Source organism: Scyliorhinus canicula, chromosome 5, assembly GCF_902713615.1.
Source record: "Scyliorhinus canicula chromosome 5, sScyCan1.1, whole genome shotgun sequence".
Classification (NCBI taxonomy): Eukaryota; Metazoa; Chordata; class Chondrichthyes; order Carcharhiniformes; family Scyliorhinidae; genus Scyliorhinus; species Scyliorhinus canicula.
In genome coordinates, this window is record NC_052150.1 from 166450008 (window position 1) to 166469339 (window position 19332).

The 19332-nt window shown below is 48.4% G+C and overlaps 1 protein-coding gene across 3 annotated transcripts in view; it reads right to left on the bottom strand.

Moving 5' to 3' along the window:
- Positions 1-1608: 1608 nt before the first annotated feature.
- The window catches only part of LOC119966403 (cilia- and flagella-associated protein 69-like), a 181266-nt gene continuing 163542 nt past the window's right edge, over positions 1609-19332 (bottom strand). For all 3 annotated transcript variants that reach the window (XM_038798012.1, XM_038798011.1, XM_038798013.1), the window contains 3 exons: positions 8650-8736; positions 6112-6216; positions 1609-1824 (listed from right to left, as the gene is read on the bottom strand). In XM_038798012.1, coding sequence (XP_038653940.1) covers positions 1663-1824; positions 6112-6216; positions 8650-8736 — 354 coding nt within the window. In that variant the 3' untranslated portion in view covers positions 1609-1662. The remainder of the gene's footprint in view (positions 1825-6111; positions 6217-8649; positions 8737-19332) is intronic.

The window sequence follows — 19332 nt, forward strand, 5'->3', positions numbered from 1 at the left end:
GCCTCAGGGGGACCAGGGTGAATAGGCAGCGCTGTGCCACTGGCACAAACACCGCCCCCCTGTAACCCTTCCTGTTTCCCTCGGGGACAGCCGAACCCCCACCCCACACACCAGCCACCATGGCCGGGTGCCCGAGCCACTGAGGCTACCATCTACCCAATCCCTGGGCTGAATGCGTTGGAACGTCTAATGGTTGTGCTACTTGTGTTTCCCCCGCCCCAGGAGAAGATGCACAACCGCCGTGAGCAGAAGACCGGAGGAGACCACCAGAACTGCTGCCCCTCACCATGCCTGAGCAGAGGGCACTGTAAGTGGTCATCGGCCTGGAGGAAAGGGAGGTCGCTGAGGCAGTGTTCGGCGGCAGGCAAGCAAGTGAGACCCTGCTTGGTTGCGGATCCCCATGACACATGTGCGGACCCACCCCCTACCCCCTCATCGCACCCCGCCACCAACCTGAACCACCCTCCCCCCCCCCCCCCCCCCCCCCCAGTGGACAGTGGCCCAATTGACTATGTGCGCTGCTTGTACTGATGTTGGTTTTGTTTTATTGTTGGGGATTGTGTGGTTATTATTGTACTTTTGATGTGTATTGTTATTTTGGGCCTAGATGCTGGGTGCTTGTAAGTTGCGGCCCTCCTGCTTCTGTGCACTGGAAGTTGAGGGAGTCCTTCCCAGTGCTGGTGAGGGGGAGTGGTGTTCTCTCTCTCCTCACCAATGGGCTGCCTGTCCTTTTCCGGTAGACTAAGCTGCTTGTGGGTGTCTCTTCACCGACGTGGGACTGTTGCTGGAGCCGGGGGAGGGGAGTGTGCACTGGCTTGAGTGCTTGCGGCTTTGCCTTGTACTTAATTGTTTGTTGAGTTTCATGTGTTTTTCTGTATTTTGTCTTGCTTTTTTTTTAAAGGGAGTTCTGTCTCTCTCTTCTGCCATGCCCTGTATCGGTGTGTCCTTTTCCAGTGGTGTGTGCTGCTCATTTGGGCACCTTTCCACTGATGTGGTGGCGGTGGGTATGTGCTGGCATAAGAGCTGGTGATTTTATTTATTTTTTGTAAATGCTTTTTGCATATTAGTGATTTTCGTGACTGTTTTTAGCATGTCGCTGATTGATTCTTTTGTATTCTTGAGTTGACAATAAACTTGAAATATTTGTAGGAGGGAAAGCAGATACTATACAGCTCTGTCCCTGTAGGGGTCGTAACAGGTACAACCCGCACTTTCTTCAATCATGGTTCCTCATCAGGTGCACCGGATTGGTGAATTTACTCAATGGACGTTCATGGTCCTCAAAACAGCCAGACATTACATGGAGTCCAATTTCATGTGTCCTCTTTTATAAAACAGAAAATATATAAGAGCAGTTAGGTAACAACAGACAAGTTCACATTTCAGACCCATCATCAGAACTGAAATATTAAATTGTCTGTTCCTGCTACAGGTGCTACCCGAGTGCCTTTTGTTTTCCTGCTTTTAAAATATTTTCCACCATTTTGCTCTTTGTGTTCTTTTTATCATTCAATCATACCTTAAAGCACCATATAAATAACTAGTTATCTGAAAACAATTTGCAGTTTAGAATTTGCTCTTCATAATTAATTAAAAAGACAAACACGATAAAGGTCTACAAACTGTATCTGTGAAGGATTTATTTTAATTAATATGTAGTACTCATTTTACAGATAGAGAACATGGCTTGTTTCCAGCATCCCCAGTTTTCATTGTTGAATTATTTCTGCAAGTTCCCTTTATTTTAAGATTTACAGGCGAAAATGGACCTCCTAATAACTCTGGCGGTGTGGTTTCTATTGACACCAAACGTCCCCAAAAACCCTGATGGGAAAACAAAACAGAAATATTAATCGCTGACCTTCCATTATATAGTATGCTGATGGTTCTGCTCTTATTAAAACTGTACAATAATGTCAGTGCCTCAAGCTTTCAAAATGAAAGTGGGAACATTGTTTTAAGTAAATTTTACAAGTTATGTTTCCTGAGGAAAAAGTTGTCATATAATTTACAAATTACATGTGCATCCTTGTTGCTGATGAATTTAAACTTTGCATCTTCTGGTTCTATAGATTCTTTAAAATAACTTTGCATTACTTCATGTTAAATTTTATTCTTTTGTCCTCTTTTTAAAAAAACAAACAAAATTCTGAACATTTTCAGCAGATTGGATAGCTTCTGTGGACCAAAAGACAAGTTGGCATTTCCCACTGGATTTGTTTCCCTCTGGATTATTAACCAAGCGACATGCATTTTGACATTGTGATAAGCAAATTATGAAGATGAACATGTATCTGAAGAATGGTGTGGAAAATTGGGGTTCCATTAGTCATGGTACAAGAAGGGGCTGTAATGTTGTACAAGCTCCATCTGAAGACAGTTGAGACAGATAGGATTAGTAGGGTGATCAGAAGGTGGCAAGGTAGTACAAGTTGAAAGTCCCTTATCCAAAATGCTTGTGGCTGAGTGTGTATTGGATTTTGGAATTTTATAGATTTTGGAATATACTGTGCATGTGCGGCACATTGGGAACTGTGCACGTGTGATGCGCATTGGGAACTGTACATGTACGGAACATTGGAAACTACACGTGTGCATAATGTTGGGAACTGCACATGTGCAGCATGCTGGGAACTGTCAGCACCTGGGAGCTTTGCGAGATTTCCCACTCATGACATCACATCGGTTTTCAGAATTTCAGAGAAGGGATACTGAAACTGCACAGTTAATAGATCAAACACAAACAGGAGAAGAGAGTAATATTAACAATCAGAAACTGTACTTTAGGCATTGCAGGTAAAGTGAGAACTCATATATGTAAAGTAATTAAACCAGGAGAGAAAAATAGGAAATTTATGAGCAAAATATTATAGCAGAAAGCTGTGTGGTCCAAATAAACATTCTTCATAATAACAGATGGAGTAAAAGTAAAAAAATGTAATGCTTTGCAGGGGTAAATTCAACTCGAAGGTCATGCTATGTCGTCATTACAGAGACTTGTTTCAATCTAGGATCAGGAAACTAGGGCTTAGATCATTTTTGTTTCCGGTTCCCACTTTGTGTTAGAGGCACCCAACTAGCGGCATCAGGAGTGGCCTGGAGATGAGACTCAACAACTGAGGGATCTTTGAACAGTAGAGTGGCAGCCACGACTAGGTTTACCATTTGATGATGAAATGCAGCAGGGTCCACAAAGAACCACATTGTCATGAGCAGGCATTAAGAGGGAGGTTTTAAATAGTGTCTTAAAGGAGGAGAGTAAGGTAGGAATTCAGAGCGGTTTAGCAATGGAATTCCAGAGCTTAGGGCCTAGACATGATAGAATAATCAAAGTTGGGGACAGTCAAAATTGGATGAGTGCAGATATCTCAGAGGGGTATGGGGATGGTGGAAATTACAGTGCCTGTTGGAGTGAAGCCATGAGAATTTTTAAATTAGGACATAGAAGTCAATGTAGGTGAGCAAACATAGGGACTTGGTGTGAATTAGGCAGCAGGAATTTGGTTCATCAAATTTATGTGAGTTAGAATATGGGAGACCAGCCAGGAGTATGTTGAAATAGTCACGTTTAGAGGTAATAAAAGCATGAATAAGGGTTTTCGGAGCAGGTGAGCTGAGGCAGTGACAAAGTCAATGTTGTGGAGTTGGAAATTTGCTGATTTTATTTTATTGATGACATGAATATGTGGTTGGAAGTTCATCTCAGAGACAAACATAACTCCAAGGTGGCGAGCAGGCTGGTTTAGTCCTAGACAATTGCCAGAGGGTGGAACGGAGTTGGTAACTAGGGAGCATAATTTGTAGCAGGGAGCAAAGCAATGGCTTCAGTCTTCCCAATAGTCAAATGAAGAAAGTTTCTGCTCAACCAATTTTGGATGTTGGATAACCAGTCGTATAAACAGTGAAGGGGTTGAGAGAGGTGATGGCAAGGAGAAGAGGGCTGCATGGTGTCAGTATAATAATAATCGCTTATTGTCACAAGTAGGCATCAATCAAGTTACTGTGAAAAGCCCCTAGTCACCACATTCTGGCACCTGTTCGGGGAAGCCGGTATGGGAATCGAACCCGCGCTGCAGCCATTATTCTGCATTACAAGTCAGCTATTTAGCCCACTGTGCTAAACCAGCCCCATACTTGTGAAACTAATGCTGTTGATGCTTTGGATGGTGTCGCTGAGGAGTAGTAGGTAGATAAAAAAATAGGAAAAATAGGAAGGAACAATGGTAAGATAACAATGCATTTTTAGGAAGAGAAGCCATTGCAATTGATCTCGAGCTAAGATTAGGTAGATAAGAATGGAACCTGGCTTGAGCATTCCTATCTTGCTGTTGAAAGGTGGAGAAAGGGTTGGTGTAGTCAATCACGTCAAGTTACAGACTGGATGAGAAGGATGAGTAAGGAAGACTTTTCAGTCACACTAAATGTCATTTGTGACTTTGATGACAGTCATTTCTGTATTGTAGCAGGGGTAGAAATCTGGTTGGCAGATTTTCAACGTGGAGTTTGGGAAAAGATAGGTACATATTTGGGAGGCACAACAAAATGTTCAAAGACTTTGGAGAGGAAAGGGAATTTGGAGAGGGTGGGCAGTAGTTTGCAAAGATATTGGAGGTCATAAGTGTGTTTTGAGGAGTGGGGTGATAACAGATTTAAAGGAAGGGTTGACAATATATGAAGAGAAAGACTTACTAAAAGGGGCTGGTTTAGCACGCTGGGCTAAATAGCTAACTTTTAAAGCAGACCAAAGCAGGCCAGCAGCACGGTTCAATTCCCGTACCAGCCTCCCCGAACAGGCGCCGGAATGTGGCGACTAGGGGCTTTTCACAGTAATTTCATTGAAGCCTACTTGTGACAATAAGCGATTTTCATTATTTACAATTTTGGCTATTATGAGGATCAGGTGGAAAGTTGAGTGGTCAGCAGTTTATTGGAAGTACTGAGTTTGAAGGTAATCTCAAGGACAAGGTAAGCTGGGAAAGGATATGAAGAAGGATAGGGGAGAAACAAGGAAAGATATAAGCTAAAAGCTAGGCAGGGGACCATTAAAGAAAATAGCAATTCCTGCGGATGCTGGAATCTGAAACAAAAACAGAAAATACTGGACAATCTCACAGGTCTGACAGCATCTGTGGAGAGAAAAGGGATCTAACATTTCGAATCTGCATGACTCTTTGGCAAAGAATCATCCAGACTCAAAACATTAGCTGTTTTTCTCTCCACAGATGCTATCAGACCGGCTCAGACTGTCCAGTATTTTCTGTTTTTGGCCCATTAAAGAAAACTAGGCCAGTTGGACGAGTGGAAAGGAGGGACTTGATGGGGTAGTTGATTGGATTGTCTCAATCTTAGTGATAAGAAGTCTATGAATTCCTCACACCTGTTGGTGGCAAGAGTGGAGGGGCCAGGGGAGAAGGGTTTAAGAAGACGGTTTGCAGTAGAGAAAATATGCCAGGGATTATCGCTGCATTTCAGAATCCTGGAATAGAAAACGTTTTTTAACAGAAAATACCAAGACTCAATAGCATATGTCTTATGACAGACGTTAAACTAGTTGTCCGCCATATCCTTTCAAGTCTATGTCCCTTAGATTTAAGGAGCAGAGATGAGAGTCACATCAGGCAAATGGCCTGAGTGAAAGCAGCGGTTATTTGGGGGACTAAGTGAAGGGTGCAGATGAGAAAATCAGTAGTTGCAGAAATGTTGTAGCTCATGGAAAGCCAAAGGGTAGAAGGTTAGGATTTGAAAGGTCTATTAACAGTGAAATAGGGACTAGTGGTTTTCCACGGACTGATTCTGAGGGAGGTAGGGTTAGTATATAGAAGGGGGATTTGGCTGAAGAATTATACAAGAAAGTGATCAGATGTAGCCTTGCCTGCAATTAATACAATGGAACTAGCAAGATGATGTGAGATGACAAGGTCATTGAAATGGCCATAAATATTGGTTGAAGAGTTTAGTTGGAGGGTGGGATTTAGGGAGAATGAGAAGTCAGAGGAGAATGAGCATGATGAGCTTAAAATTATGGCAAACAATATTTAATATAAGCGACAGTTTACTAAACCATCCCTTGGAACTCACTGATAACAATCAAGGTTCATTAGTTTTACTTACAGTTGTGTATAAACCTGCAGCATGAGTCTTGTGGACATTGATACGCAGGTCTTTTATCTCGGGTCCGGAAGATTCTATCATCTGTTCTTGAAAATTTTTAGCTTCCTAAAAATAAAAGGAATCAATTAAAATGTTAGTCATAAACGTTATAAGAAATGGAGGAATAGTTATTTAAATAAATGTAATTATTATGAAAGAACTTACTGCATACATTTTGCTTAAAAAAAATTCATTTGAAATTAAGAAACCAAGGTAAAGAGACAATGCTCGTCATGCAGGACATGTACAAGTTTGATTTTGTGATCAGAAATCCTTATGGGTAGTTTCAGTCACAGGACATCTCTCAGGTTGAGACCATCCAACCAGCTGGCTCTACAACCACCTTCATTGATCTTTATCCAACAGGCAAAATGTCCTTTAAAGCTCTCCCCTGCCCTCACTCTGAACTCACACTGCTCTTGAGTGTCTCTCCTTCTTATACCTCATGACCCCTGTGTGTTCAGCTTGCCCGTGAGATCCACCTTCCCTTCCCACCATCACATTGCCACTAAACTACTAACCGGCAAACTCTCCTGAGCCCTAAGTTAACTGAAATTTTTAACAACTCTCTGCCTCCAGGAATGGTGGCTTGCTGATAATGATACTACGCAAGTAATTCTCTGAACAAATGCTTTGGTAATGTGAGCACAAATGCCACCACAGCAATTGGTAAATACTAAATAAATATGGAATAAAAAAGAAGTAATGGTCAACTACTGGACACCTGTTGGTTTAGGGTAGGATATCTGCAGCACTTACCTGGTCTGGCCTACATGCAGTTCCAGACTCATGGCAATGTTCTACGGCTGGCTGATAGGCCTCATAGCCCTAATCAGTCACCCCCACCCACCTGGCTGCTCCATACCCCTCATATCAGCCATGTCCCTGCTGTCACCTAGTATCCACTATGGACAGAACAATAATAACATATAATAACACCAGGAAGTCTGAGATGCTCATGAAATAAAATAAAACAATCCAAACTCCAGTTGAAATAAATTGTTCCCCTTAGAAGCTCATAAAAATGCAATCAAACACACAGCCATTGAAACTCCTCTTGAAAATAAACTCTGTAATGTGCTCATCAATCCATCAAAATAATAATAAACAAACAGCCATTCGAAAACATTGAATCCTATTATATTCCCATAAAACCCTAAATCAAACAAGGTACACAGCTGTGTAAACAGCCTCTGCTGAGCTAAAGGTATTGGTAGGGTTTCGAACTCAATCATGCGCATAAACTTAAATTCCATTGCAAAACTGAATAGACAAACCCTGCAGCCCTGCAAACAGGGCTTCAGAGTTCAGCCTGCACCATCGAAAAGGACAACTTCATGTGCGGCATGTGGCAAACTTTGCTTTTCCAAAATTGGCTTGTTCAGATCTCAAAAGACGTGGAGCAGATGATCTCATCTGACTTCACCTGAAGAAAGGATGCCAACTGAGCAGAACTCAATAAAATAGTCTTGAGGTTGTCTGAATTAGCTAGATTCTTGATCAACAGTGGAATTCATTTTCCATTGACCCAGGAGTCATGGGTTATGGGGCAGACAGGAAAGTGGTGTTGAAACCTCAATCAGGTCAGCCATGATGTTAGTGAATGATGAAGCAGTCAAATGGCCTACTCATGCTCCAAATTATTTTATTCTTATTAACTGGCCTCTGCTGCTTTTTCAAAGGATCAATAGATAGAATTTCAATAAAACAAGTATGGCACCTGTTTAGTTTCTTTAAGGTTCAATAGATGCTTGGACTTCAATCCACTGCCTCTAAATTGTTAGACTGCCTATATTTTATTTTTGGATCCCTGCAAATCAAATTCAAAGCACAGTCTCCAGAGGACCAACTAAAATCTAATTCTCAATATTGTTGAGCTAAAGAGAGCACGTCATTCATTATAGAAAGTACTCAAATGAAAGTGAACACTTGTACATTGATGGTTAATTTAGTGGTCTGTTAACTTAAAAAAAAGCCTCAAATGGATCACAGCATTAAACAGATACTTAGGCCACCGGGACGATTCTCCGGGCCCAATGATAGGTCCCCCCCCCCCCGGCGATTCTCCAGGCCACTCAGGTCCCATGGTGACCTGGCCCGCGATCGGGTCCTACCGTTCGTTGGGGGGCTGGTTCAGATGGGGCCTATTTTACTCTGCGCCGGGCCCCTGGAGGGCTCCGCCATATTGCCCGGGGGCCGGCACGCAGAAGGGGTCCCCCGGGCATGCGTGGAAATACGCCGGCTGTAGCGTGCATGCGTGGAAATACGACTGCCGTTCCGTGCATGCGCAGAATCACGCCGGCCATTCCGTGCATGCACAAACTTGCGAGGGCCGTTCCGCGCCTGCTGGAACTGCGGGGTCCACTCCGGCGTCAACCTAGCCCCCTAGGAAGGGGAGCATTCCCCATTATCGGGGACAATTCAAATGCAAAATGCCATTTTTTAAAGAATGAAATGCATTAAGATGATATTTGTTTTGCTAAATAAAGAAAACCTTGCCTTCAAGATTTCATGGTTTGTTGTTCTGGCCATATACTTCTGCCATGACGTCTTGAATAATTCACTTTGTTTGTGGTTGTGTTGCATCTTTGAAAAACAGAAAGTTAAATAGCACCAAAAATATTTATGAACTGAAAAAATTAAAAATTCTACATTATGATCCTGGACCAGATCCCACAATTGCTCAGATACTAGTCAGAAACCCCAATATTTTATTTAATTGTAAGATTGTGAGGAAAGGATAATTCGCTCCAGGAGTGATTTCATGCACAAATAGGGATATGGTAATATTAAAACAAAATTTATCATTAACACAATCCTAAAGTAACCTTATCATCACAAAGAAAATAATTTAAAATGACCAGTTGAAAATGAAATGAAATGAAAATCGCTTATTGTCACGAGTAGGCTTCAATGAAGTTACTGTGAAAAGCCCCTAGTCGCCACATTCCGTCGCCTGTCCGGGGAGGCAATAACAATGGAACAGTTGTAATTTCTATATTTTATCTCCACTCAAGCAAAACCCATCTTGGATCAAAATCCACTTTAAATACAGTTAGCTAAAGCAGGAATACTTGCTGTAAAGAGATGTCTTCGATAAACCACTTTGAGAAAGAGAGGTACTTTAGGAACCAGCCTGCAGATTCTTTCCTGTGTCAAAATGCTGTTTAACCTACCGGCCTTTTCAGAAACTGCTGATCTGTTCACAGGCATCTTTTAAAATAAATTGCTTTGTGAGAAACTGCCAGTCTGTTCACAGACAAATCTTTAACTGAAATGAAAATCAACACCTGACTGCTTCAGCCCCTGGCTTCTCCCATTAACTACACCATCTTACTAAAGGTAAACTCAATGGGCACAATTCAGCAGACAAAATTTAAAATCCACTTTAGGACGCATTTGGCTCAGTGGCTGCAATGCCGAGGATATCACGGCTATTCCCTGGCACTTTGCCAGCTTTTTTGGATCTCGGGAAGTTTCTCCCCACTGCGGCCACACTTCGGCAGCTGTCCTGCACTGGCAAGACCAGCTCCTCACAGATCGGGCACCATTTTGAAAGAACATAAGAACTAGGAGCAGGAGTAGGCCATCTGGCCCCTCGATCCTGCTCCGCCATTCAATGAGATCATGGCTAATCTTTTGTGGACTCAGCTCCACTTTCCGGCCCAAACACCATAACCCTTAATCCCTTTATTCTTCAAAAAATGATCTATCTTTATCTTAAAACCATTTATTGAAGGAGCTTCACTGCTTCACTGGGCAAGGAATTCCATAGATTCACAACCCTTTGGGTGAAGAAGTTCCTCCTAAACTCAGTCCTAAATCTACTTCCCCTTATTTTGAGGCTATGCCCCCTAGTTCTGCTTTCACCCGCCAGTGGAAACAAACTGCCTGCATCTATCCTATCTATTCCCTTCATAATTTTATATGTTTCTCTAAGGTCCCCCCTCATCCTTCTAAATTCCAACGAGTACAGTCCCAGTCTACTCAACTTCTCCTTGTAATCCAACCCCTTCAGCTCTGGGATTAACCTAGTCAATCTCCTCTACACACCCTCCAGTGCCAGTTCGTCCTTTCTCAAGTAAGGAGACCAAAACTGAACACAATACTCCAGGTGTGGCCTCACTAACACCTTATACAATTGCAGCATAACCTCCCTAGTCTTAAACTCCATCCCTCTAGCAAGGAAGGACGAAATTCCTTTTTCCTTCTTAATCACCTGTTGCACCTGTAAACCAACTTTTTGTGACTCATGCACTAGCACACCCAGGTCTCTCTGCACAGCAGCATGTTTTAATATTTTATAATTTAAATACTAATCCCGTTTGCTGTTATTCCTACCAAAATGGAAAACCTCACATTTGTCAACATTGTATTCCATCTGCCAGACCCTAGCCCATTCACTTAACCTATCCAAATCTCTCTGCAGACTCCCAGTATCCTCTGCACTTTTCGCTTTACCACTCATCTTAGTGTCGTCTGCAAACTTGGACACATTGCCCTTGGTCCCCAACTCCAAATCATCTATGGAAATTGTGAACAGGCTGTCATGATCTCTAGTCCGTGCCCCCCTGTACACCCCTGATTTTAGGATCCTCCATCCCCCCCCCCCCACCCTTTACCATCCCCCAACCTTTTAAAAATATATTTTTATTCCAACAAAATTTTAATTATTACAAAAATAACCCTAATACAACAAAACCCATCCAAACACACTTTTATACCAAGACTACCCTGCCAAGTACCCCCCCCCCTCCCCATTACAAAGACCCTAATAGACTAGCCGAACCATCCCTCCCCCCAAAAGCTGACGGTAAATACTGCCTGAAAAAGGCAATTAACGTCTGTCACCTTGAGTGAAACCCATCCGCCAACCCCCTCATGGCACATTTGATCGAATTCTATCAGGTCCGCTAAGCATGACGAAGCCTTAGGCAGCATTGAAGACTTCCACCTGAGCAAGACTCACCTCCGAGGCAAAGGTCAAGACATCTGCCTTTGTCCCCGTCTGCAGCACTGGTGAGTCCAACACACCAAAATGGGCACCAATGGGCAGGGCTCCAACTTAACACCCAGAATCCCTGACAGTGTTTCAATAAAGGTGGCCCAAAAATTAACAAGGTTGGGGCTGGACCAAAACATGCACGTGTGGTTTGCCGGCTTCCTACAGTCATACCTATCCGCCACTCCCGAGAAGAACCCACATATACACGCCCTGGTCAGGTGCACCCAGGTGCACCCTGTGCACCACCTTGAACTTTATGAGACTTAACCTTGCACACAATGAGCTGAAGTTGGCCCTATGAAGAGTTTCACTCCACCCCCACCCCCCATCAAAGACCCCCAGCTCATCCTCCCACTTCCTCTTCACATCTCCCAATGATGCCTGCTCTGTCACCAACATCTGCTCATAGATGCCTGAGATCCTTCCCTCCCCTAGCTCATCCACGCACAGAAACCTATTTGTAAGCGAGGGCACTGGTACCAGGGGAAATGAAGGAAGCTCCTTACGTACAAAATCGTGCACCTTAAAGTATCTGAATACATTTCCCCTCGAGAGCAGGAACTTCTCTAAAACCTCGGCTAGATCAACAGGACTACCCTCCAAAAATGTACCCCTAAACCTCTCAAACCCCTCCGTCTCCCATGCCCTGAACGTTGAATCTAAACAAGATGGCACAAATCTATGGGGCTGGATTCTCCCAAAATGGGACTATGTCCCCACGCCGGAATGCTGGCGTTTCACTCCCGAGTTTATGATATAAAAGATCAGCTAATTCACTCACCTACAGGGGCTAGCAGGGACCCAGAGTGATTCATGCAGCTTTAGCTTCCAGTTTCCAGTCTGCCGATGCGCACGGCGGCAGCCTGCAGCGGCCGCGCCGAGCGCCATGGCGGACTTGGACTGCGGAGGCAGCTGCAGAAAGTAGGCCCCCTGATCAGCTGCGCGCCAGAAGGTCCCACCGGCCTGATCTGTCCCCCGGCCGCCCATAAGGCCCCTTCCTCCCCCAGTGCCCAATTCCTCCCCCCCCCCCCCCCCCCCCCCCCCCCCCCCCAACAATCAGGGCGGACGCAGACTGAGTTAGAACCACACCAGTGGGAACTCGGCCGGTTGGAAGCGGAGGATCACAGAGCGGGCCTCTGGCAATGGCCCCCCCAGCAGTATAGAGTACTCTGTGAGCAATCCGATTCATGGATCCTGGAGAATCGCCGGGCCCGATCTTGGCGTGCAAATGGATTCTCCGCCCCCGCGCCAAACGCGATTTCGGTGTGGGGCTGCGGAGAATCCAGCCCACGGTTCCTGCAAATCAGTGGCAACAGTGACAAAGTACCTAATTTAAAATGCTGACTAAATTTTTTTTTTTTTTTTAAATAATTTTTATTGAAAGAGTTTTTCCATACAGACATTTACCCCTACTAATTTTTAAATTATTTACAACACAATCCCTCTAGGCAAATGTCCCTCCCTCGCCCGCCCTCTCGCGCGCACCAGTCCTCCCCCCCCCCCCCCCCCCCAGGCAACCTTAACAACAAGGCAGCCTACAGTTTCAGACATGAGCAGCGAGCAGACTTGCCCGCGTTACAGTCGTGCGTGTCCCCCCACGACCCTTGCTGCCCCCCCCCTCCCCTCCCCCCCCCCCTCCCCCCCCGGGTTGCTGCTGCCACGACCCCGAACGTCTATCTCTGATCTAAAAAGTCAAGGAAAGGTTGCCACCGCCTGGCAAATCCCTGTACCGACCCTCTCAGGGCAAATTTGATCCTTTCTAGCTGAATATAGCTAGCCATATCGTTAATCCAAGTTTCAACGCTTGGAGGCCTCGCGTCCTTCCATTGAATTAATATCCTTCGTCGAGCCACTAGGGACGCAAAGGCCAGTATTCCGGCCTCCCTAGCCTCCTGTACCCCCGGTTCTACCCCGACCCCAAAGATCGCAAGCCCCCATCCTGGTTTGACCCTGGACCCCACCACCTTCGACACCGTCCTTGCCACCCCCTTCCAGAACCCTTCCAGCGCCGGACATGCCCAGAACATATGCACATGGTTCGCTGGGCTTCCCAGACATCTGACACACCTGTCCTCACCCCCAAAGAACCGGCTCATCCTTGTCCCCGTCATGTGAGCTCTATGCAGCACCTTAAATTGAATGAGGCTCAGTCTCGCACACGAGGAGGAAGAGTTGACCTTCTCCAGTGCATCCGCCCACGTCCCGTCTTCTATCTGCTCTCCCAGCTCCCCTTCCCACTTGGCTTTCAGCTCCTCCCCTGATGCTGCTTCCGCCTCCTGCATTATCTTGTAGATCTCTGCTATCTTCCCCCCTCCGACCCAGACCCCCGAGAGCACCCTATCACTCGCCCCCTTACTGGGGAGCAGGGGAAACCCCTCCACCTGCCGCCTAGCAAATGCCTTCACTTGTAAATATCTGAACATGTTTCCCGGGGGGAGCTCAAACTTCTCCTCCAGCCCTCCCAGGCTCGCAAACCTCCCCTCTATAAACAGGTCCTTCAGCTGCCGTATTCCCACCCTGTACCAGCTCTGAAATCCCCCGTCGATGTTCCCCGGGATGAATCTATGGTTCCCTCTTATTGGCGCCGCCAACAGACCTCCCATTTCCCCCCTATGTCGCCTCCACTGCCCCCATATCTTGAGGGTGGCCGCCACCACCGGGCTCGTGGTGTACCTCGTGGGGGGGAGCGGCCATGGTGCCGTTACTAGGGCCCCCAGGCTTGTGTTGCCACAGGACGCCCTCTCCATTCGTTTCCAAGCTGCCCCCTCCCCTTCCATCATCCACTTGCGCACCATTGACACATTTGCCGCCCAGTAGTACCCCGAGAGATTGGGCAGTGCCAGCCCTCCACTGTCCCTACTCCGCTCCAAAAAGACCCTCCTCACCCTTGGGGTGCCATGCGCCCACACGTAGCTCATGATGCTACTCGTCACCTTTTTGAAGAAGGCCCTAGGGAGGAAGATGGGCAAGCACTGAAATAAAAACAAGAACCTTGGGAGGACCGTCATTTTGATTGACTGCACCCTCCCCGCCAGCGACAACGGTACCATGTCCCACCTCTTAAATTCCTCCTCCATCTGTTCCACCAGCCTGGAAAAGTTCAACTTATGGAGGGTCCCCCAGTTCCTTGCCACCTGCACCCCTAAGTACCTAAAGCTCTTTCCTGCTCGCTTGAAGGGGAGTCTCCCAATACCCTCTCCCTGGTCCCCCGGGTGTATCACAAAAGCCTCGCTTTTGCCCAAATTTAGTTTGTACCCCGAAAAGTCCCCAAACTCTGCTAATAGTTCCATTATCTCCGGCATTCCCCCTTCTGGGTCTGCCACGTACAGCAGTAGATCATCCGCATACAGCGATACTCGATGTTCCTCCCCTACCCTAGTCAGTCCTCTCCACCCCCCTGAACCCCTCAGTGCCATCGCCAACGGTTCAATCGCCAGTGCGAAAAGTAGGGGGGATAGGGGACATCCCTGCCTGGTCCCTCGGTGGAGCCCGAAATACTCCGACCTCCTCCCGTTTGTCACTACATTCGCCGTCGGGGCCGAGTAGAGCAACTTCACCCACTTAATAAACCCTTCCCCAAACCCAAACCGTTCCAACGTCTCCCACAGGTACTCCCACTCCACCCTATCGAATGCCTTCTCCGCGTCCAGCGCTACCACTATCTCAGCCTCCCCCTCCACTGCCGGCATCATAATTACATTCAGCAATCTCCGCACGTTCGTGTTGAGCTGCCGCCCCTTCACGAACCCCGTCTGGTCCTCATGGATTACCCCTGGCACACAATCCTCTATTCTAGCTGCCAGGATCTTTGCCAGCAACTTGGCATCCACGTTCAGAAGCGAGATAGGCCTGTAGGACCCGCACTGCACGGGGTCTTTATCCCGCTTCAATATCAGGGAGATCAGAGCCTGCGACATTGTCGGGGGCAGAACCCCCCCCTCTCGCGCCTCATTAAAGGCTCGTACCAGTACCGGTCCCACCAAGTCCACATTTTTCTTATAGAATTCCACCGGGAACCCATCTGGCCCCGGCGCCTTCCCCGCTTGCATCTGACCTATTCCCTTGACTAGCTCCTCTAGCCCTATTGGCGCCCCCAGCCCTTCTACCAGCCCCTCCTGGACCCTTGGGAACCTCAATTTGTTTAGGAAGTCCTCCATTCCCCCTCTCCTCGTCGGCGGCTCAGACCGATACAACTCCTTGTAAAAATCCCTGAAGACCCCGTTCACTTCTTGCCCCTTCTGCACTACCTTCCCGCCCCTCTCCTTCACTCCCCCAATCTCCCTAGCCGCATCTCGTTTGCGAAGCTGGTGTGCCAGCATCCTGCTCGCCTTTTCCCCATACTCATAGACCGCGCCCTGTGCCCTTCTCCACTGCGTCTCTGCCTTCCTGGTGGTCAGCAGGTCGAACTTGACCTGCAGGCTGCGCCGTTCTCCCAGCAGCCCCTCCTCTGGTGCCTCCGCATATCTCCTATCCACTTCCAATAGCTCCCCCACCAGCCTCTCCCTCTCCTGCCTCTCCTTTCTTTCTCTGTGCGCCCTTATGGAGATCAGCTCTCCCCTGATCACTGCCTTCAGGGCCTCCCAGACCATCCCCACCTGCACCTCACCCGTGTCATTCAAGTCCAGATAGCTCTCAATGCTCTTCCGGACCCTTTTACACACCTCGTCGTCCGCTAACAGCCCCACATCCAGCCGCCACAGCGGGCGCTGGTCCCGCGCCTCCCCCATTTCCACATCCACCCAATGCGGTGCATGATCAGAGATCGCAATGGCCGAGTACTCAGCTTCCCGTACCCTCGGGATCAGCCCCCTGCTCAACACGAAGAAATCGATTCTGGAGTACACTCTATGGACGTGGGAGAAAAAGGAATACTCCCTCGCCCTCGGCCTACCAAACCTCCATGGGTCTACTCCTCCCATCTGCTCCATGTACCCCCTCAGCACTTCTGCCGCTGCCGGCCTCCTATTGGTCCTTGAGCTCGATCTGTCTAGCCCGGGGTCCAGCACTGTGTTAAAGTCCCCCCCCATGATCAAGCCCCCTGCCTCCAGTCCCGGAATGAGGCCCAATAGGCGCCTCATAAAACCCGCGTCATCCCAGTTCGGGGCATATACGTTGACCATCACCACTTTCTCCCCCTGCAGCTTACCCTTCACCATCACATACCTACCCTCCTTATCCGCCACCACCTCCTCCGCCACGAATGACACCCTCTTTCCCACCAGAATCGCCACCCCCCGGTTCTTTGCGTCCAATCCAGAGTGGAACACCTGTCCCACCCACCCCCTTCTCAGGCGAACCTGGTCCACTACCTTCAAATGGGTCTCCTGTAACATTGCTACATCAGCCTTCAGTCCCTTCAGGTGTGAGAATACCCTTGATCTCTTGACCGGCCCATTCAACCCCCTCACGTTCCAAGTGATCAGCCGGGTCGCGGGACGACCCGCCCCCTTCCCCTGCCGATTAGCCATGTCCTGTTCCCTGCTCGCCCCGGGTCGACCCTCCCCTCCTGACCCGCTCCCCATGGCGATGTCCCCCTCCCCCCACCTCTCCAGTCCTCCACTTCCCGTTTCTGGTCTTTTCAGCAGCAACCCGGTGTCCCTCCCTAACCCCCCTCCCCCCTCCCCAGGCTAGGACCCCTCCTAGCCGCGATGTACCCTCCATCGTACTCCCGTAAGTCAGCTGGTTCACGCTGACCCGGCTGCTCCTGCCACACTCCGACTCCCCCCGGCTCGGGGGGGGGGGCCTCCCCCCCCTTGCCACTCCTCCCTGGCCCCGCTCCAGCGCGGGAAAGGTCGCCATTGCTAGCCACGCCCCGCACTCCTCCCCTCCCCCCTCCTCTGCCCCACGCGCGGGAAAACAGAGGAAAGCCCGCGCTTTCGCCCTGCCACACCCCACCCCGCCATCTTCAGCTCCACCCCCGTCCCCGTCCATGCCTGTAAAAGAACCCCCCCTAGGGGCCCATATCCCCGATCTGCTCTCCCCCCCGTCCCACCTCCCCAACTTAACATTATAAATAACAGATAAATAACAAATAACGATGTACTTAACAGTCGCCCTCTACCAAACAGCATAAATAACCATAAATAACCATGAATAACCACAATAACAATAACTAAGGGAAGTTGGCAAAGGGGGAAAAAACATCAGAAGAAAAACCACAGCAAGAGTTCAAAATCCAAACAGAGAATTCAGCTGAAAGTACCCGAGCGGCTACGGCCGCCAAGTATCCCCTGGGTCTAATTCGAGTCCAGTTTCTCTTCCTGTACAAAGGCCCACGCCTCCTCTGGGGACTCAAAATAGTGGTGTTGGTTCCTGTAGGTGACCCACAAGCGCGCTGGCTGCAGCATTCCGAACCTGATCCGTTTTGCATGTAGCACCGCCTTCGTCCGGTTGTACCGGGCCCGCCGCTTTGCCACCTCCGCACTCCAGTCCTGGTAGACCCTCACCGTCGAATTCTCCCACTTGCTGCTCCTTTCCCTCTTGGCCCACTCCAGCACTCTCTCACGGTCGCTGAGTCGCTGGAACCGCACCAGCACCGCCCTCGGGGGCTCATTTGCTCTTGGCCTCCTAGCCATGACCCTGTAGGCCTCTTCCAGCTCCAGGGGCGAGGGGACGGCCCCTGCCCCCATCAGGGAGCTCAGCATTTCTGCTACATATCCCGGGAGGTCTGACCCCTCCAGGCCTTCTGCCAGGCCCAGGATCCTCAGGTTCTTCCGCCTCATTCGGGTATCCAGCTCCTCAAAACGGCTCTGCCATTTCAGGTGGAGTGCCTCGTGCACCTCTACCTTTCCCACGAGGACCGTGGCCTCCTCCTCCCTCACAGTCATCTCCTGTTGCAGCTCCCGAATCGACGCCTCTTGGGTCGCCTGGGCTCCCATCAGCCTGGTGGTCGTCGCATTCATTGACTCCAAGAGCTCCATTTTCAGCTCCGTAAAGAAGCGCAGGAGAGCGGCCTGCTGCTCCTCCGCCCATTTCCTCCATTCCTCGGGTGCGCCACCGGCCGCCATTTTGGTCTTCTTCCCCCGCTTTTTTTTGGGAGCTGCTGTTGCTTTCTTTACCACCCCACTCCGGGTACCGACCATAAAGTTGGTCTGGTTCTCTTCAGGGAGCCTTCCCCCACCGGGATTTGTCCTTACAGCGCCGTTGGGGCCCTCCAATCGGCCCGAAAACACCTTTGTAGCAGGAGCAGCCAAACGTGCGACTTAGCTGGTCATAGCCGCAACCGGAAGTCCAATGCTGACTAAATTGATTCCAAATCCTCAAAGAGGCTATTACCACTTGGCTCATCAAAGGGGAGCAGAGCTGTAGCAAGGGCCCTCAGACTTGATCCTTTGCACAAAGTCATATAAGCATAGAACCATAGAATCCCTACAGTGCAGAAGGAGACCATTCAGCTTTTGCGTCTGCATCAACCCTTCGAAAGACCACCCTAGCCAGGCCCAATCACCCACCATATCCTGAAACTCCACCCTCAGGGACAATTTAGCATGGCCACTCCACCTAACCTGCAAGTTTTTGGACTGGGGAGGAAACCAGAGCACACGGAGCAAACACACGCATACATGGGGAAAATGTTCAAACTCCACAGGGACCGTCACCTGAGGTTGGATTCGAACCCGGGTCCCTGGCGTTGTGAGGCAGCAGTGGTAACCACTGTGCTTCCTCCATATGCAGTCCGGATCCTTAAACCACCCCCATACCTTCTTAATGTTTGCCACCCAATAATAACACAGAATATTAGGTAGTGCCATCCCCCCCTGATTGTCTATCCCTATGCAGAAATGTCCTGCGAACCCAAGGGGTCTTACCCGCTGCAACAAAAGTATATATTAACTTTATTAACCCTACCAAAGAAATTATGTGGAGATGCCGGCGTTGGACTGGGGTGGGCGCAGTAAAAAGTCATACAACACCAGGTTAAAGTCCAACAGGTTTGTTTCGAATCACTAGCTTTTGGAGCGTATTCACCTGAGGAATGAGCTGTCAAAGAAAGCCTTCAAAACAAAGATTGGGAGGCACTGGAACAGAAACAAAAACCTTGGGAGAATATTCATCTTCACCATCTACTCTTCCCACCAAGGTCAGAGGAAGGGTATCCCATCTCTTCAAATCAGCGTTCACCCCATCCACCAGATTGGCCAAGTTAAGTTTATGGAGTGAGGCCCAATCATGGGCCA